This window comes from Nerophis lumbriciformis, linkage group LG29 (assembly GCF_033978685.3).
Source record: "Nerophis lumbriciformis linkage group LG29, RoL_Nlum_v2.1, whole genome shotgun sequence".
Taxonomy (NCBI): Eukaryota; Metazoa; Chordata; class Actinopteri; order Syngnathiformes; family Syngnathidae; genus Nerophis; species Nerophis lumbriciformis.
The window spans coordinates 20,578,373-20,600,000 of NC_084576.2; the positions used below are offsets into that span (position 1 = coordinate 20,578,373).

The 21,628-nt window shown below is 38.5% G+C and overlaps 1 protein-coding gene across 1 annotated transcript; it reads right to left on the reverse strand.

The window, feature by feature from the left end:
• Positions 1-11,799: 11,799 nt before the first annotated feature.
• On the reverse strand, positions 11,800-19,822 carry psma1 (proteasome 20S subunit alpha 1). The gene is made up of 10 exons (XM_061924797.1): positions 19,722-19,822; positions 15,246-15,290; positions 15,058-15,159; positions 14,893-14,996; positions 14,717-14,805; positions 12,653-12,723; positions 12,450-12,579; positions 12,292-12,371; positions 12,105-12,209; positions 11,800-12,030 (listed from the first exon to the last, which is right to left on the reverse strand). Exons 1-10 carry the CDS (start codon positions 19,722-19,724, stop codon positions 11,965-11,967), a joined length of 795 nt encoding a protein of 264 aa, XP_061780781.1. The 5' UTR covers positions 19,725-19,822; the 3' UTR covers positions 11,800-11,964.
• Positions 19,823-21,628: the final 1,806 nt, after the last annotated feature.

A 21,628-nucleotide genomic window follows, 5' to 3' on the forward strand; every position in this document is an offset into this window, starting at 1 on the left:
ACACCAGGTCTGTGTTTGACAAAAAGTTACATTCCCACTCTAAAACAATGCTGCTACTTAGTTAGCTAGTTAGCCTGAAATGCATCATGAAGGTCCTGGTTATTTATAAAGTTAAATGTGCACTCTTTTTTACCATTTGCTATCTTTGGGGTTACTTCCTTCTGGAGCATCAGCTGTGTTTCTCACTTTACACATGGAGGAGAACAGGAGCTGAGCTCATTCACATATGACTATCATCAGTAGATAATAATAATAATCACTCCACAAACCCTATTGACCTGTAGGAGTCAGGGCAGAGGAGCACATAAAATGAGAGGGGAGAGGCCTCTACTGGAAAGGTGAGTAGGAGAATAATGATACATCCATCCATCCATCCATCTTCTTCCGCTTATCCGAGGTCATATAAATAAATATTAAAACAATTTTTTTTTTAAATGGCTTATCGATTAGCCATTTGTTTTATTTATTTCTGGGTGGATCATGTTGACTATTGGTCCTCCTAATTGTCAATCATTCTGGTGATGTTACGTAAGGACATATACATATATATATATATATATATATATATATATATATATATATATATATATATATATAATTTATTTATATAATAGATTGTATTTGTAATCTACTTTACATTTGATTCCAAATCTCAAAGTGCTACAAAATTACAACCATTGGCGTTGTTAGGCCTATTTTGGCGTTGTAATAAATAAATAAATAAAAAATGGCTTATCGAAAAGCCATTTGTTTTATTTGATATATATATATATATACATATATATATATATATATATATATATATATATATATATATATATATATATGTATGAAAGACTTAATATGTATTTATATATATATATATAAGAAAAACCCAGACACCATCTTTGTAGTAATTTTTCTCCTGCGTGGACTTCCGTCTTCCTTTACAATGAGTGAAGCTGCACGAAACCTTGTGTCTGCAATTGTAAATAATTTAGTTTTTAAGTTTTGTGTTTCTTGTAGAATCCATATAAAGTAATATACATTAGCCTATTGTTAAAATAATGAAAAAAACATCATTAAATATATTTGTTTTATTTTATTGTTACATTAATAGCTGTTGTATTGTTATAGGATGGCTTGTTAAACATTTCATAGGATTTTCAGAGGGAGGAAAAACCAAGACATTTAATATAAAATGTAAAATGAATAAATACATAAAAAGAAAAAAAATGGTTAAAAGCCATCGTCCCGGAGAGCATTTAATTTCGTCCCGTGCATTTTTTTTACCATCCCCGGGACGACGTTAATCTCAAGCCCTGGAAGTTACATTTTATTGTTTGCATTATTTGTTTCAGCATTGAAATTTGAAAATGGTCCCTCAGCTCTTTGACAGCTTTGGCTCTTTTTCAGATCAGCAGACAGACTCTAAATCTTTCTTATTTACAGTATATATAAACGTTTCTCATTTCTATTCAGACTTCCATATATATTTAATTTCCTTAACGACTTGCCATAATATATATATATATATATATATATATATATATATATATATATATAAATATATTATATATAAGCCAAATTATCCCGATCCAGATATTACTTTAATTCAAGTAATTAAGTAATATTTCCAGGGCTTGAATTTACAACCATTTTAGTCACATATGTGCCCAAAATGTAATCTGTGCAACTTCAAAATATTTGGGAACAAACAATTATTGTATTGTGAGCGAAAGTGGTGGCATTAGCCTCTATGTTGTGAATGAATAACATAGAGGCTAATGCCATGACTTTCATTGTGTTTCAGTGTATCTTGAAGGATCATGCAAGTCATTGTTTCTTGTTGATGCTGTAAACAAAATGTCACTGTGCAAACCCATGTTTGTTGTTGTACTGAACACAGATTGAAAATAAACCGACTGAAATAATAATAATAACAATGAATAATTTCTAAGTCTTTGTTAGCCGTTTGTGAGGTTTTGTGCTCGTGCGCTACGTTCGCTCACATCCTGTGCATCTCCTGGGGGCTAAGCCCCCCCTGTCCTTAAAAGCTAGTGACGCCCCTGTCTTAGATATTATGGAGTCGATTATAAAGTCCGTCTTTTTTCAGGGTTTCATTCCTTTCTCTCGTATGTCCTCTTCTGACAGACACCGTGTACTCGGTTGTTTGTGTTCTTCTTCTTCGATTTGGTTTGATCACGTTATTTCACGCGAGATTTGGGGCTTGGCCGGTGTTGTGCCGGAAAACGCACCCCCAATTATAAATGATAAATGATAAATGGGTTGTACTTGTATAGCGCTTTTCTACCTTCAAGGTACTCAAAGCGCTTTGACACTACTTCCACATTTACCCATTCACACACACATTCACACACTGATGGAGGGAGCTGCCATGCAAGGCGCTAACCAGCACCCATCAGGAGCAAGGGTGAAGTGTCTTGCTCAGGACACAACGGACATGACGAGGTTGGTAATTAATAATTGGTAAAAATAAGAATTGCGATTAATCTGAAAATCTATTATTTTTTTGACACCCCTAATGTTTACCAAATTTAATGTTTTTTTTGTGTTAATTGTTTTAGATTTGTGAAGGGATTGCAAGATGGAGCACAGATACAAACATATTCACGATTATCTGTCCGAGGGCAAATACCCAGACGGGCATACAAAAAATCAACGATTACGCCTCAGGAGATACGCAGAAAGGTTCAAAATCAAAGGTGAGTACAGGCAACGGCACATTTTAAGATACACTATATTGCCAAAAGTATTTGGCCACCTGCCTTGACTCACATATGAACTTGACGTGCCATCCCATTTCTAACCCATAGGGTTCAATATGATGTCGGTCCATCTTTTGCAGCTATTACAGCTTCAACTCTTCTGGGAAGGCTGTCCACAAGGTTGCAGAGTGGGTTTATAGGAATTTTCCACCATTCTTCCAAAAGCGCATTGATGAGGTCACACACTGATGTTGGTCGAGAAGGCCTGGCTCTCAGTCTCCGTTCTAATTCATCCCAAAGGTGTTCTATCGGGTTCAGGTCAGGACTCTGTGCAGGCCAGTCAAGTTCATCCACACTAGACTCTGTCGTCCATGTATATATGGACCTTGCTTTGTGTAGTGGTGCACAGTCATGTTGGAAGAGGAAGGGGCCCGCTCCAAACTGTTCCCCACAAGGTTGGGAGCATGGAATTGTCCAAAATGTTTTGAAATCCTGGAGCATTCAAAGTTCCTTTCACTGGAACTAAGGGGCCAAGCCCAACTCCTGAAAATCAACCCCACACCATAATTCTTCCTCCACCAAATTTCACACTCGGCACAATGCAGTCCGAAATGTACCGTTCTCCTGGCAACCTCCAAACCCAGACTCGTCCATCAGATTGCCAGATGGAAAAGCGTGATTCATCACTCCAGAGAACATGTCTCCACTGCTATAGAGTCCAGTGGCGACGTGCTTTACACCACTGCATCCCACGCTTTGCATTGGACTTGGTGATGTATGGCTTAGATGCAGCTGGCCGGCCATGGAAACCCATTCCATGAAGCTCTCTGCGTACTGTACGTGGGCTAAGTTTGGAGCTCTGTAGCAACTGACTGTGCAGAAAGTCTTTGCACTATGCGCTTCAGCATCCGCTGACCCCTCTTTGTCAGTTTACGTGGCCTACCACTTTGTGGCCGAGTTGCTGTTGTTCCCAAACTCTTCCATTTTCTTATGATAAAGCCGACAGTTGATTTTGGAATATTTAGGAGCGAGGAAATTTCACGACTGGATTTGTTGCACAGGTGGCATCCTATGATAGTTCCACGCTGAGAGCGGCCCATTTTTTCACAAATGTTTGTAGAAACAGTCTCCATACCCAAGTGCTTGAGTTTTTACACCTGTGGCCGGGCCAAGTGATTAGGACACCTGATTCTGATCATTTGGATGGGTGGCCAAATACTTTTGGCATTATAGTGTATATGTCTTGGTAAAATGTTTATTTCCTTATATGTACTTTTTGAAATGTTGACCGCAGAAGGTCAGCTCCTGTATCGTACCAGAAGGGTGATCCAGTCCAAAAGTGAAGCCAGATCACTTTTCAATGAATTCCATGCATCTGCATTTGGTCGACATACGGGGATCATCAAAACAAGAGCTGCAATGTGCTCCAGGTTTTACTGGCTTGGCATGACGCTTGATATTGACAGATGGGTACGTGTTTTATGTCCGTATCTTTGACTTGTTTAGCGTCACCATTAACATTTGTTTTCTTGAAGGTCTTGGAATGCGACAAATGCCAGAGAACTGCTACATATTTGGTTGCTGCACAATCTTTACAGTGCATAGCGGTATGTACTGCTATTTTAGTTTTGGAAAATAAACAACTAAATAAAATCCTTTGTCTCACTCCGTACTATGTTCATGCCATTTGGGCTTTTGGACTGGTACTATACTTGTTCTGTTGAGCCCAAGGGGTGTTAGTCTGAGCTTGAGCCACTTCAGATGTAAGAGGTGCTGTCCATTTAAAGCACAGGGAAATGTTAATATTTGATTTTTGTAGGTGTCTGCTGTCTGGGAGTTGGTTGGGATGGACTTGACAGGGCCTCTCCCTAAAACCGGGGACGGCTTTCAGTACATCCTGACAGCCACGGACTATTTCTCCAAATGGGTCGAGGCGTTCCCTTTAAAGACCAAAACTGCTCTTGAAGTGGCACAACGGATCTGTTCAATCGTTTATAGGCATGGCTGCCCCAAACAGATGTTGTCTGATCAGGGAAGAGGATTTGTGAATGAGGTATGTGAATATTAAACAATGCAATACAATTCAGAAATATTCCTGACATGTATTTTTTTGATCTGCTATGTTTCAGATCAACCACATCCTCTATTCCATCCTAGGCATTGAAAGGAGTGTCACAGCTGTGTGTCATCTACAAACAAATGGCCTGAACAAGGGAACAAATGACAACATAAAACGGTGAGTTGATTATTTCTAACCTCATACTGGCGAGTGTATCTCTCTAAACCCCCGTCCGACCCCAACATATCTCATACATCATTCGTCTTCTTAGAGCTCTTACAAAACTGGTGAATGACAAGCAAAACAACTGGGACGTGTTCTTGGATGCAACATTATTTTCTTTACGATCGAAAGTCCACACAACAACTAAACACTCCCCATTTTTGTTGATGTATGGGAGGGAGGCAGTATTTCCCTCTGAAATTCCCATCGATGTGCCGACTGTAAGTATATTTTCAAGATCAAAGAAAGGATGATGGCAGTGTTGTAGGATAATACAACAAAGATTTGTTCTTACTTTAGCTTTCCGCAATAGTGCTCCCTGAAGAAAGTTCCAAAGGTCATTACTTGGAGGAGAAAAAGGCCCTTATGGAGAAGACAAAGCTGACAGCCAAAGAAAACATCTCCAAGTCACAAGAAAAACAGAAGCAGGTACAGTCGTGGTCAAAAGTTTACATACTTGTAAAGAACATAATGTCATGGCTGTCTTGAGTTTCCAATAATTTCTACAACTCTTATTTTTTTGTGATAGAGTGATTAGAGCACATACTTGTTTGTCACAAAAACATTCATTAAGTTTGGTTCGTTTATGAATTTATTATGGGTCTACTGAAAATGTGAGCAAATCTGCTGGGTCAAAAGTATACATACAGCAATGTTAATATTTGCTTACATGTCCCTTGGCAAGTTTCACTGCAATAAGACCACATAACTTTCCTCCAGAAGATCTTATCTTTGTCCAGGTAATAGAATATGGGACAATGAAAGAGGAGGATTACCTCCAAATTCTTCAGGACAACCTAAAATCATCAGCCCAGAGGTTGGGTCTTGGGCGCAAGTCAGGACAATGACCCCAAACACACGTCAAAAGTGGTAAAGGAATGGCCTTTTAGAATGGCCTTCCCAAAGTCCTGACTTAAACGTGTGGACAATGCTGAAGAAACAAGTCCATGTCAGAAAACCAACACAATTAGCTGAACTGCACCAATTTTGTCAAGAGGACTGGTCAAAAATTCAACCAGAAACTTGCCAGAAGCTTGTGGATGGCTACCAAAAGTGCCTTATTGCAGTGAAACTTGCCAAGGGACATGTAACCAAATATTAACATTGCTGTATGTATACTTTTGACCCAGCAACTTTGGTCATAGTTTCAGTAGACCCACAATAAATTCATAAAAGAACCAAACTTCATGAATGTTTTTTGTGACAAACAAGTATGTGCTCCAATCACTCCATCACAAAAAAATAAGAGTTGTAGTAATTATTGGAAACTCAAGACAGCCATGACTTTATGTCCTTCACAAGGTGTGAATGAATGATGGGTTCCCACTTCTCTGTGAGCGCTTTGAGTATCTAATAATAGAAAAGTGCGATATAAAATCTAATCTATTATTATCATTACAAGTGTATGTAAACTTTTGACCACGACTGTATATGAAGAGAGTTCTGAAGAAGTACAAAGGTATTGTATACAGTACTGGACAGGAGGTACTTCGCTATAACACAGGGAAGAATTGAGCCAGATTGATTGGACCGTTGCCTTATTCAGGCAATAACTGGCAGGCAGGTTACACTGTCTGATTTGAAGGAGTAACCTTACAAACTATGTACAGTATAGACCACATCAAGCCTTATAAAAGGAGCATCATTGAATATGGCCAAGTTCCCAGGAACCAGCAGTCCCAACCCAATGGGCAAAGCTATCAGTAAGTGCCTTCAATGTAAATTTAATTCAAATAATACTAGTTCATAAACATTGCTAGTATTCCAACACATGACTTCTTCCCGGATGAGAAAACCAGTGGTGGTCGACCAAGCCAATTGGCTGTTGTACAGCAAACCGAGTACGAGAGAGGCTATGCAATGGAATAGATCCCTATATTTTATCAAAAAAAGATTTGTCGAGTGATATCTAGGATTATATGTCAGTCGTGTTCCCAGACATATCGAACTACTGTGCTCCGGACTCCATTCTACACGACAAAACAGATGGAAACTTGGAAAAGCATGGACGTCTCCAGCTTCTTTGTGTGTGGCTGTGTCAAGGAAATTGGTATCAAGACTCTCCCAGATAAATATGTATAGTTTTTGCTCGGCTAAGGTTGCATTTCATGATTTAAATTTGGGTCTACAGCCATGTGTGTTGCTGTTGCATGCGCCGTCTACGAGTAGCGTGTTCTCCCCTGTCTTTATCAAAATATAACTATATATGTCAACATTGTCTATGTGCTGAAAGATTAAATTACGATTGCTGACTTTGGTAAAAGCTTAACTCTTTTAGGTTTTGCTCACATTTGCTTTCTTTTATGTAGATTCGCAAAATTGGTGCTTTTTGAAACACTCGAAGCAAACGTGTTTAAGAAATACAAATAATGTCAAGATAATACTTAAATGAGGAAATAAACGTTAAAAGTGATCAAACCTTTAACAAAGTGATCATTGTAAACTTGTGCATTCCTCGACTCCGCTCCCTTGGACTGGAGTGTGAGCTGCTTTTCTCGTAGTTTCGTAAAATCTTGCACTCTTCCTCCCTTTCTGATAACCTTTCGAGCAGAGGTGGAAATCTTTAGGCACCTCACGATTCGATTACGATTAAAAATCGATTTTTGGTGCATCTTTAATTTATGTAATTGATGCAGTTTTACATTTTTTTTGTTTTACTAAATAAGTGTTTATCACTTGCAACTTAAAAAACCCCAGTTCATTTGGTATAAGAAACAGTTAAATTAATTCCCACATTTATTACTTTAATGAAAATGTGTGCAAAACTGGACCACAAGTGCCCGATAATTAAAGGAGCTGGTCGGACATCTCGGTGAGGTGGCACGCTGCAGTCAGCCAAATTTTAGAACAGTCTGCATTACTTTATTTACAATAAATAAATCGACTATTAGTGTTTAGTAATCGATTCTACATTTGTCCATGTACGAATTGCGATGCATCTAAAAATCGATTATTTCCCCCACCTCTACTCTCAAGGAACTTTGAAGACAACACAAGCATAGAGCATTTTTTCTTTGAGAAAGCCTAAATAGCGCTGAGTACCCATTGAGAACAGAGCTACCTTGACCACCACGCATATTTAATGAGTGACGTGATGTCAGTAAAATCCCAGCAATTCAACAAATTGTCTGTGGTAGCACTACCTCCCCTTTCACTGTTTTTGTATATTTAATTACCTGTTAGTGTTTTTTTGTTTTTTTTCTTGTAGCCCCAAGTCTCCAGTCCTCAGTGAGGAATCGTGTCAGACCCAAGAGAGGCCAACAGTTATTCAGTTTCCCCCCACAGGAGAGGTAATAATATTTTTAGCTTACTTACACCTGGTTTTCACTGAAATGCTTCAATATTGTCTTTGTAGCATTTATACGCCTGTTGAGTCTTCTGGTCTTTTTTTTTTAAAGCACCTTCTCCTTTCAACAATGTGGTTGTCTTTACTTTGTGTCTTTTACATGATTGTTGACAATCTTTATTCGTAACAAATATCCTTAAGAAACAAGTGTCATCACCCAAAACTGATAGCGCGGAAGGCGAAGGTTGTTCATTCAAAACAGAGTCTTGACCTTTTGGTCATTTGGTTGGCCTGCATGATGGGGGTTTGGTCTGTTCCGTTATAAAGTTCTGACCTGTTGGTCAGTGCTGGCTGACCAACGGTTACAATTGAATGGATGTTTCCTTTTTTTTGTCTTGGAGACAAGTAGACTGCAAAAACTGTTTTTCACCCAAGTCAGCAAGATTGCAGTAGTTGTGGGATTTAAAGGTAAATATTTCAATTAGACAACTATTTCATCTCCCCTTGTCAGTCAATTATGTAACTAAATGCATAACAGTTTATTCAGCAGTTTGCTGAAGAGTTTCTGCACCACCACGGCGTCTTAAATCCCCACTTAAGAACTTTTCAGTTTTGGTTGATTTTGGCGGCGCCAGTGGACCAAAGTGGTAGTGTTTTTCCAGAAAAGGACCACATTTCCAATGAGTAGCAGCACATATAGCCTCAAAAACTGACATGATGTCCGCTGTAATATTGTCACAAATATTATGTCTCTAATGGTTATGCTGGTGTTAAATAGCAGACACTATCAAGAAATGGTCTTGGATTGCGCTACAAACAGGACACTACCAGAATGGTCGATGCAGGCTCCCGGGCGGGAGCGTTTTGTCATAGGAAGTAGTGTGGAACTATCACACTGGTGGCTATTTATTGCGACCACGCTAATTTCCCATAGCTAACATTAGCATTATCATTTTGATTTGAGCATCAAAAGTCACTTACTAGTCCAGCAGGAACAGAGCCAAGGCAGCATTGATAAATATCTCTCATCTTTGTGCTCATGCCAGCGAGTGAAAGCCCGGGCAATGTTGGTCCTTAACTGTCCTTTTGTCCGGGTAGCCTCCTTTTCTTTTTTGAAAACTTTTCGTTTCTTTGGTTGTTTTACACTTTCGGCCATCCATCCATCCATTTTCTACCGCTTATTCCCTTTGGGGTCGCGGGGGGCGCTGGAGCCTATCTCAGCTACAATCGGGCGGAAGGCGGGGTACACCCTGGACAAGTCGCCACCTCATCGCAGGGCCAACACAGATAGACAGACAACATTCACACTCACACTTTCGGCCATGATAGCAGTAATTTCATGTAGGCGTTCTTCTTCTTTTAGTTTTCTGGTGGCACGCAGGCGTTTGCGTCGACTTACGTCTTTTTAACGAATGGGGAAAGGGAGAGCGACGTATGCTGTAAAGCAAGTCAGCACATTTGTAGATTTCTGTGAGGCAGGGTTCCGGTCACCCTCCTCAAGAGTCACTGTCAGTAAAAGCGATACAGACCCCCTCGGGCCATTACAGAGGTGTCATTCAACTAGTTGTAAGTCCATGTATCATCCCAAAAGGTCTGAAAAGATTTGATGAAGGTTGAAAAGTTACTTAGTGGTGCTTTAAGCACCAAGACCGATGCAGCAGTTGGCGGCTCGGTTGGTAGTAGCATGTTCTTCCTGCAGGCCATCATGTAATAACTAGAACCCTAACCCACTGCTGAGTCCTCGAATCCCCCCGCCCCCCCGTTACACATATTTGCTTTTATTTGCTAAGATCCTCTGCTGATTTTTTGTTTTTTAGAGGGCCACAACAGTATGCAGACACAGTTGGACCATGCTCACCGACCAGCTCCAACCGGCTGACTTCCACCAGCTGGGCACCATGTTCTCGCCGATAAAGTTCCCTTGAATTTTAGTGTGTCCCAGGTTCAATGTGTCCAATATCCAGTGAGGTAGTGGGATCATTATTTGATGGCTAAATATGCTTGTCAATATGTGCTTTTTCTATACCATGAATGTAAAGAAAAGCAATCGGAGAGTGCAAACCTGTGCCAAGGCCATAGATCAGATTTAGATATGGAGCTGTTTCCTCTGTACAATAGGCATAAAAGCCTATTTATAGTGGTTATTTTTAACATTATTTTACATTCCGTGACACAAGCAAAAACCTTGATTAACCTACAATGCATGCATGGATGGTTGTTTGTACAGTGACATTATCACTTCCAAAAAAAGTGCTTTGACAAACTCATTTATGAATAATAAAAACTACCAAAGCACTCGTTGCTTCTTTTCGAGAAAGCTGCTAAATCCGACAAAACACCACATCTTGTGGGGCCGTTCCTTCGAGAGACGTTCAAAAGACAGGCTCTGTATTATTTTTTTTAGCAACAAAATATCTAGTAGCCGTTTTTAAGATGTGGATCAGAATAATTTAAATTTACACAAATATTCCTGTACTGGTAAGAAATATTTTTTTACCAGAATTAATCTGGAATATTGGCAATAATTGTATTTATTTTTTGGTCCCATATCCTCATGCTTTGACAGTGATATCTCTATGTTGAATTTCTCTAACCAAATAACTTTGTAGCATTTTAATAATAGATAAAATACACAGTTAATTAAGAATATAATTTCTATAAAAGTGTAAATAAAGTTACAAAGGACTTAATAAAAATATAAATACAATATTTTACCGTACACCCTCCTTAAAGTGTGTACGCTTAACCTAAATCAGAACAATGAACCATAAAAGTCAATCTAAATAAATAGACAAAAAATAAATTGTATTTTTTTTCCAATTGGGCGACATTGTGTCTGCATGTGCAAACCCAAACTTGACTCGCAACTACAAATCGCTTTTAATCGTAGACTTAAAAGAACCGTTCAAAAGATTTGATTCGTTCGTAAACATTGCATCTCTACTTGGCTGGCTGGAATCTAGATCGGTGGTGGGATATAATCTTTAGATGTGCTGTGTTGGTATCATCGTAGTATACCATACACATAAATATCAAAACTAATTCAACTAAAAAGAGATTGAGAAACCGTGTGCTGCCGTTGTTCTGTAGAGATGGGAATTGGCACGACAGGATATAATTATTAATGCTGCACTTTAACCAGTAGAAAATAATACTTATAAAAGCAGTTTACACAAAAGCTCACTATTTGGTGTTTTGACTTCTGTTATTATGGCGTATCATTGTTACACCTTTAGTGGCGACAGTGCAGGGTATGCTGTTGTCTCCAAAACCAACATAAACCCAGGTCAAATAGCAACTATCGTAAACCCGCACTTACCTCCCAATTTACTTCTTACAGAATTTCATACATGAATAAAAGTACTAATGCTGCCTTCAGAAGCTGAAAATGTTGAAGCACAAGGACGATTTGAACGGATTTGTTTTGTAACTTCTGGCGAGTTCTTCCTGGCGTTTGATAACGTCTAATAAAGACATACCTGGACTCGACGTGCAGTTCTCATTGACGTTTCACAGCCACAACATTGAAAAAAAGGGAGTTTATTCTGGAGGGTTGGACATGTGAGCCATACAAAAGCAAAGATCGCACTAGCAGAATGTTTTCATCAGGCGGCACCTCACGAACATTGGTCGTCAGAAACAGGAAGTGCGTCAGCGTTTGGCTGGGGGCTGAAGAGGGGTGGGCCACTTCAATGCTCCATGGGCTCGTCTGGGGCGCCAACTGCGGGGGCGTCGTCGTCGGCGGGCGGGGCCACCTGACACAAAAGGCTTGGTCAGTACACAGCAATTCAACTTTTCTTTTCGAGAAGACAATTTGGATAATATTCACCCTCCTCTGCGGCCTCTCCTCCAGACCCTCCAGGAAGGGGGCCACGTCGTCGTCGTCGTAGATGGTGAACTCCATGTCCTTACCCACAATGCCGATGGAAACGTTCTACAACACCAATGAGAGTCAACCGGTCAATTTAAACGCAGCCGCCCGAGAGCACATCACGCCCTCTCGTGCTGGTCGGTACCTTGGTGGTGAGGTCCTGCTCCGAGGGCAGGGTCTCCCGGAGCGCTCTGAGGCCGTGCTGGACCAGCTCGTTCAGATTACCTGACCGGCAAAGAGACGTCGTTACTCACTAGGTTAACGCAAACAACTAGTTAAGTCAGAAGACCGGGTGGCGCTCACAGTCCTGGAACTTGTCCATGCATCTCTCCAGGTACGTGCGAGCAGACTGCGAGCGAGCCCCGATGGACATGGCTTTACAGTCAAAGTAGTTGGCTGACGGGCAGGTCTGGAAGATGTGAGGACCCATGTCCTGAGACAACAGGAAGACCCTCGGTCAGCAAAGGCTGATGGGCTTTTAAACAATCTATTGAAGAAGATCTTACGTCATAGCCGGCGATGAGGAGTCCAACACCGTAGGGCCTCCTTCCATACCTCTGTGTTGGGATTTGGGTTTCTGACAGTCGGTCAAGGATGAACGCCAATGTTGTTTTGTAAAAGGCAGCCATTTAGCCAACAAACTAAGTGCAATCGCTTCTCCCGTCAAAAATGCTTCAAGCTACGTCTTTATGGCGCTTAAAATCATGGAAACTAGCCATGTAACTCTGAATCCGACCTTTTAGTACAGAACATCAGAAAAGACAAGTTGTCATTTTATATGAAAAAAATCATCATTTTAGTAGGAAATATTGAATTTACAAGAACATTATTTTCCCGAATATAGAGCCCCACCCACAAACATTTACAAGGGAAAAAAATATTTCCCATATACAAGCGACACTGATATATACGTTGTGATATAAGTTATTTACACAGAAAGATTGTCTAAATGTTTATTCACATACCATAATTGTTTCTAAACACGGCAGTAAAACGGATGATCAAACAAAACAGAAGTCATCGTCACGGACCCACTAGCTGCGGAAGCCAGCTCTCCAATCAGCTAAACAGATTGAATAACTCCTCGGTGACGTTATGGTTAATTTACTGAGGAATTTGTGAAAATAAAACAATACCACTGTAAGTTAACAATCCTAACACACAGACTCGTAAATGTGTTAGCGTATTAGCTCATGCTAACGACGCTAGCTTGATTACATTACGATAGCACGTACAAATTATGCATGGAAACATTCCTACTGACACCACACATGGGACGGTTTAGTAAGTAAGAATTGTTTTAGTTATATCGTAAAACTTACAAACGTTGCTTGGAGCAATAAATGGAGAAACGCTACGGAATGGCACTTCTACTTCCGGTTGAAAGCTTTAGACAGAGGGGCACTGCAACACCTGCAGTGAACGAACTCGTTCAAAAGATGGCGCCATAGCACAAACAATAACGCACCGTTTCAGTGTCTTTGCTTGTTTGTTAGTTTTTTTAAACTATTTGCATTATGGCTGTCAGTAAAGGAAAATGTATAAAGTAGCCACACCGTTTCATAAGCCACAAGGTTTAAAGTGTAGGAAAAAAAGTAGCGGCTTATAGGTCAGAGTTTTTAACATTTAAGTTTAGACAAAGCGACATCTTTTTAAATTTATGAAATAAATGTAACAAAATATTTTGATAAATACATCTACAGAAAACATCTTAAGATATTAACATTTGATGATGTGGGTTTATTGTTGTGAGTGTAGGGCTGGGCGGTAAAACGATATCAATATACATCACGATAGACACGATATCAATAAAAAAATGCCTTTGATAAAAAGTTTGATTTTTTTTCTCTTCTTTGTCGGAAGAAAGCGGAAGTTACGAAGCAAAGTTGTTGCATGAACAATGTCGTACTTTTAGTCTGTTGTGTTCAAAATACATTTGTAAAAATGTAATCAAGTTAGGTAAGTTAAGCTGAAAGTTACAACTTTATAAGTTAAAAAAAATAGAAAATGGATGGATGGATGGATTTCCACAAGAAAAAGTAAAACAAAATAATGAGAAAATAACGCAATTTTAAGAGAAAAAAGGCTGGTATATTAGGTAAACAATATTGGAATTTCACTAGAAATTATTGTAGTTTTGACAAGACGAAAGCCGTAATATGAGAATAAATTCAGAAAATGAGAATTGTTTCAACATTTTATGAGAATATATATTTATTTTACAAGAATTCAGTCGTTATATTACGAGTAGATGGAGAGTACTTTTCGTTTGTTGTGTTCGAAATAAATTAGTAAAAATTAGGTTAAGTTAAGCAAGTAAATAAGTTAAGCTGAAAGTTACAACTTTATGAGTTATAAATAGGTACAAAATAGTTGTAGTGGTAGAAGATGAAAATGGTAATATTGTATTGTATAATTAATTTTAGGGCTGGGCATTACAATTAATACCGGTATATTTTAGAAAGATATATATATTTGAGATAATACCTTTGTTACGGCCGACCCTTCCACCCACAGTAAAGTAGCGCACATTTGGAGCGTTGTGTGTGTTTTTTGCCTTGTGAGGATACTGCTGCCGACGAGATGGACGAGTCGTGACGCGGGGAGGGGGCGGTCGAAGACGAACCTGGAGTCCAAACACTCCTGACGCATGAAGTTGCTGTGGGAGAAAGGCTGATTGAGTCTTTGCGTGATCCTTCAAACGCACAGATATGGGGGATTAAAGAAGCAGAGCGATGTGACCCACCATAGCAGCCTGGCGTCTGCGGTCAGTCCCGCGATGGAGATGCCGATATGGTTGTCAACATGGAGGATCTTCTTCTGGTGAGCGGCGAGCTCTGACTGAGCTCTCTGCAAACAGACCGTCATGTGATCTGGGCGGTCCACATTTAAAAGTCAACAACGTGATTACCTTTAGTGCAACGAGGACCGCTTGCGTTTTGGATTTAAGTCCAACGGTAGCAGAGCCTTGTTTCACAGCCTCCATGGCGTACTCTATTTGATGAATACGACCCTGAATGCCAACAAGGAGTCACTATACCCATCACTTTCTCTTTGACACCACTGAAATATACATTGCAGACAGAAATAGAAATTTACCTGTGGGCTCCATACGGTCACATCGTTGTCATACTGATTGCGAAACTGCAGGTAGAAAACAAAAAGCATTGAAACACACTCGGACCGATAGATGTTTGGATTTAAACTATAGAGACGCTCACATAGTTGTCTTGCATCATCATCATCCTCAATTCTAACACACTGTTGCTCACAGAAACGACGCCCGGCTGTTCTAGAACGAGGTCTCGGGTTCCAACGTGACTAAATAATTGATAATATTGTGCTGGAGTAACACGAGTGCACAACAAACAAGCATCCATGTTATTTATAGCTCACACTTCTGGCTAAAAGGGAAACTGCACTTTTAAAAAAATGTTTCGCCTATCATTCACAATCCCTATACAGGACAAGAACACACGTTTTTTTTTTTTAATGCATTCCAAGTCAAGTAGAAGGTGGCCAACAATGCAGCTAATTGCGTACACTATTTCGCTCATAAAGCACTCTAAATAACATAGTGCCAACAATACTCGATTTACATGTCGTGACCTAAATATTAGACTTAGACTTCCTTTTTATTGTCATTCAAATTTGAACTTTACAGCACAGATAAGAACGAAATTTCGTTACATAAGCTCATGGTAGTGCAGGATAAAAAAGCAATAAGGTGCATATATAAATAAATAAATATATATAAATAATATATAACCATATATATAAAATAAATAAATATATATATAAAATAAATAAATATATCTAAATAAATAAATAGATTACTGTACAGATAAATATATTGCACTTTTTCCACATGCGTCCACGTTTATGGATGTATGTTATATTGTCTTTTTTATTCCAGCGAGTTAATCCATTTTGGGGGGAGTTAACCAAGTATGAGCGATATTTTTATTATAATCGCTAACGCAGACGCTTTAAACACAGAGCGCTAACTAGCTTATGCTGCTATATTGACACACTGAGCAGGTGAGCTGCTGCATCACCTCTAAGTTGGTAAAAGTTACATTGACCGTATTTTTCGGACTATAATTCGCAGTTTTTTTTCATAGTTTGGCTGGGGGTGCGACTTATACTCAGGAGCGACTTACGTGTGAAATTATTAACACATTACCGTAAAATATCAAATAATATTATTTAGCTCATTCACGTAAGAGACTAGACGTATAAGATTTCATGGGATTTAGCGATTAGGAGTGACAGATTGTTTGGTAAACGTATAGCATGTTCTATATGGTATAGTTATTTGAATGACTCTTACCATAATATGTTACGTTAACATACCAGGCACGTTCTCAGTTGGTTATTTATGCCTCATATAACGTACACTTATTCAGCCTGTTGTTCACTATTCTTTATGTATTTTAAATTGCCTTTCAAATGTCTATTGTTGGTGTTGGGTTTTATCAAATAAATTTCCCCAACCAATGCGACTTATACTCCAGTGCGACTTATATATGTTTTTTTCTTGCTACATTATGCATTTTCGGCCGGTGCGACTTATACTCCGAAAAATGCGGTAGTTTATAAATAATGCCTCTCACCTGGATAGTAGAAGGATGCGGACATAAACCAAGAAGATGGTCAACTTTGACATCCAACTTTTTTTTAACCCTTTGTGAGGATTATGATAAATTCTTAAATGATAAGATATAAAACGTCCCATCAGTCAGTATCCCACTGAGAGCAGACATTGAACAGTAAGTGAGTATCTTATTACAGGGATGTGAGCACCCTTTGAGGAAAAAAAGAGGGAAAGGGAGGGAAAAATTGTGCTGCCATGCAAACCCCGTAAAAAAATTCTGAAAATCAAGACTACATTTCCTGCAATTGGATGCATTATCTACCAACCTCTTTTGGCTGTCTTTTTGACACTTAGGTACATATGGAAATTAATTGGTGTCTTTATTATGAAAAATGTTTTAATTTGTGTAACTGAAATTTTTGCATTTGAAATTTGTGAACTGAACTATTTGACACTGAATTGTAAAACCCCGAATTTCAAAACAGTTTATTCTTAAACACACCCATTTTTTCTACCGAAATTGTTTTCACTGAAATTGTCAGCATAATTTGATGTAAAAAAAATTGCGTTACATGAAAAGATTTACCATGTAATGTACCGCAGAAGTTTTTGGTTTTTTTAGTAAATAGTTTGCCAACATTATTACCAATGAAAATGTCATGTAAAATTCTATAACATGCATGCAAAAAAATTCAGAAAACCTTTCCCATCTATCGCATCTATCCTGTAGCCACGCCCCTACTAGTAATATACTTCCTGTGTTGTGACCTCTGTTTACATCAGTCACGTCAATAATATACCTTTTTGCTGGCTACTAACACTAACTAGAAATGGCTCGGAACTAATAGTGTCCGACTTGTAATCATCCAAAGATGATTAGCAGCAAAGTAGACAGCCGCCAACCTCATGGCTCGAAGAACTAAGTGAGGCGACAACAAGTAAGCTAGCCCGATGGTTAGCTAACTAGCGAGCTTGTTTTGGTGGTCTTGGCAAAAGGAACAGCGGGTACCTGGGGCTGAGGCGAACATTCAACGAATTTAGAGTATTTCTTATTTAGCACTTAGCAATATTGCTACTTCTGCATCTGCTGATCACTCAGCTTCTAAAACTTGTAGCTCATCCTCCTTGTATTCAGGCTCAAAAATATCTAGGTTCTGGATCATCGTTTGTCCCAAAGTGTTCATCGTTGAAAGAAATGAAGAACATTGTGCCGCTTGTGAAATTAATAGGAGTGAAACGGTACGTGTATTTGTATTGAACCGTTTCGGTACGGGGGTTCCGGTTCGGTTCGGAGGTGTACGGAACGAGTTTCCACACGGACATATCAAGTAGCGTAATGCACGTTGTGTAAACAATGCACAACACACTGCCATGTGTTGTGCCTCGGCTGCTAGCATGCCGCTAACGGGCTACGATACACGACCATACGGCCTCTTTTCCCCGGACATGTCCTCTTTTGCGGAGCTGTCAGGGCGGAGTTTCTTAAATGCCTCAAATGTCCGGCATTTTGAGTTAGGGTTGTGTGTATTTTCAATGTACGTTCAGGGTTAAGAAGGGGTTGAAAACAAAACAAATTGTGCGCGCAGCAGCATTGGTGAGGGAGGGACAGAGACAGAGCGAGCGAGAGAGTTCTGATAAACGCGCATGCGTCGCCAGGCTCTGCTTTTTATCCATAGACTTATCAGATTTCATTTTTTATTATCTATAGCACGGGTGTCAAAAGTGTGCCCCGGAGGCCATTTGCGGCCCACAGCTAATATTTTAAAGGCCCACGGCACATTCTAAAAATACTATTAAAATAAACAAAAACATAACAAAAGTGAAATAAAAAAGCTCAAAGGTTAAATGTAATTTAAAAAAAGTTGCAATGTTGACTAATAAAACAAAGCTGTTTTTTTTTCTTTCAAACTGTCATTGCTCAAAACATAATATTGAATCAAAATCAATGTTATTATGAATTATTGACCTATCCAAGGTTCCTATTACTTCACATCAAATATTCCACAAAGAAAAACATGTTTGGTGGAAGATTTTGCAAATTTGGTAAATAAATAACCCAAAAATGTATATTGTGTTGTTTTCTTACTGTACCGAAAATGAACCGAACCGTGACCTCTAAACCGAGGTACGTACCGAACCGAAAATGTTGTGTACCGTTACACCCCTAGAAATTATTGCACCACCCTATGCTTAAAATGAGCAAAATATGTTACTATTATATGTAATCATGAATGTGCGTGGTCCTACATTACATATATACTTAGAGCATGTATGTAAAACGTTGGGAGGTTTTATAGAGCGCTTTATAGGCGGAATAGATCGGATTCCTGTTAGCTGACTTTTGCTGGCGTTTATTTGTGATTTAGAATGCAATAAAAAACATATGGGCTTGTCTTACATAAGGATTGTGATTGATATACATTTAAAAATAGTGCAGTTCCCCTTTAGAAGTCTAAATAACTACAGTTCCGTTGACGTTACATAAGCCCCCCAAAAAACTTAATTATTATTTGGTTTACTACTAAATGTAAATATATTCATAAATAACTACGTTGAAGGAAACACATTTTTAGACTTAAGTAAAAACGAAAGCAAAATGAGCCACCATGACTTGTTAGCTTCTGCTAATTATTCAGCTATTACTTAAATTATGACGCACACCCATGCTATGTCACTGCACGTATGGAATGACTTTTAAGCGTAGACTAATGGAGTATTTTTACAAACACAGAACAGATTAATTCCCATAATTTAAACCGCGCGGTTGCTAGCTAACTTTTAGCTTCCAGTCAGGCTGTTTTGCTTACTCACAGTGGAGCTAGCTGGCTAACTAGCGTTAGCCGCAAATGACTAAGCTATCCGCTCGATTCTTTCGGATTGACCTTCAAACAGTGAGCAGCAAAGGGCTTATTGGGGCTCTTAAATACTTCACACAATGTTTAGGAGAAATACCATAACGACATTTCATTCATACTGACCATGTTTACTCCCTGCTAGCGTCGCCCGACTCTGTCTTCGCCGGCCTCTTCACTCGATTACTTTAGCCTGGCTGTGACGTCACTGAAAAAAAAAGTCAATCTCCGAGTTGAAATCAGTGATCGATGAAGCGGTCAGTTCGTTGACGATTACGTTTAGTTTTTTTTGCTTGTTAAGTGGAACGTTATATATTTTATATAACAATATAGCGATTATAATATCAAAGGGACGCAATTACAATGATTGTTTTGTTTCTTCAAATGAACACGAGGCGGCAGCACTTGATCAGGATTTTTCATTTTCAAAACCAACAAAAGCTTTTTTTTAATTTTTAATTTTTTACCTTTACGGCTTTCTCAAGTTTGGTCTCCTAGTGACCCAGAAGGGTCTCAGACTAGTCATAAAAAAAAAGTAAAAAAAAGCCATGTATATATATATATATATATATATATATATATATATATATATATATATATATATATATATATATGTATGTGTGGGGGAAAAAAATCACAAGACTATTTCATCTCTACAGGCCTGTTTCATGAGGGGGGGTACCCTCAATCGTCAGGAGATCTCCTGACGATTGAGGGTACCCCCCCTCATGAAACAGGCCTGTAGAGATGAAATAGTCTTGTGATTTTTTTTTCCCCACACATACATATATTGCGCTCTACTACGGTATCGAGCACTATTTTTTGGATAACCTTATTAAGACATATATATATATATATATATTTATATAAATCCTCGCCTTCCGCCCGAATGCAGCTGGGATAGGCTCCAGCACACCCACAACCCCAAGAGGGACAAGCGGTAGAAAAATGGATGGATATATATATACTGTGTGTGTGTATATATATATATATATATATATATATATATATATATATATATATATATATATATATATATATATATATATATAGTCGAAGTTTCTGTGGTTTCTTCGTAATACAGTAATACAGGCCCTGTGATGAGGTGGTGACTTGTCCAGGGTGTACCCCGCCTTCCGCCCGAATGCAGCTGAGATAAGCTCCAGCACCCCCCGCGACCCCGAACGGGACAAACGGTAGAAAATGGATGGATGGGCTTTCTCAAGTTTGGTCCCAGTGACCTAGAAGGGTCTCAGACTAGTCATAAAATAAAATAAAAAAAGCCATATATATATATATATATATATATATATATATATATATACATATATATATATATATATATATATATAGTCAAGGTTTCTGTGGTTTATTTGTAATACAGTGCTCAATATCGGGGTAGAGCGAAATATACGTTAGGCCAGGAAAAAACACAGAGGCTATTTCATCCCTGCAAGCCTGTTTCGCAGGTTTCCCTGCTCTTCAGGGGGTAAATTAGTAAACATTATGTTAAGTTAAGCAAGTAAATAAGTTGAGCTGAAAGTTACAACTTTATGAGTTAAAAATAGGCACAAAATAGTTGTAATGGTAGAAGATGAAATCCCCGGAAGAGCAGGGAAACCTGCGAAACAGGCTTGTCGGAATGAAATAGCCTGTGTTTTTTCCTGACCTAACGTATGTACACACACATATATACATATGTGTATACATATATATATATATATATATATAGTCGAGGCTTCTGTGGTTTATCCGTTATACAGTGCTCAATATCGGGGTAGAGCGGAATATACGTTAGGTCAGGAAAAAAAAATAAAATAAAAAAATATATTAAAAAAATAATAATAATATATATATATATATATATATATATATATATATATATATATATATATATATATATATATATATATATATATATATATACACATATACTATATTATATTATGTTTCATGCTCTTTTTTTATTAAAGAAACCCCCGTTTTTCATGACAAAAGTACAATATATATTATACCCCCCCAATCAAAGTGGA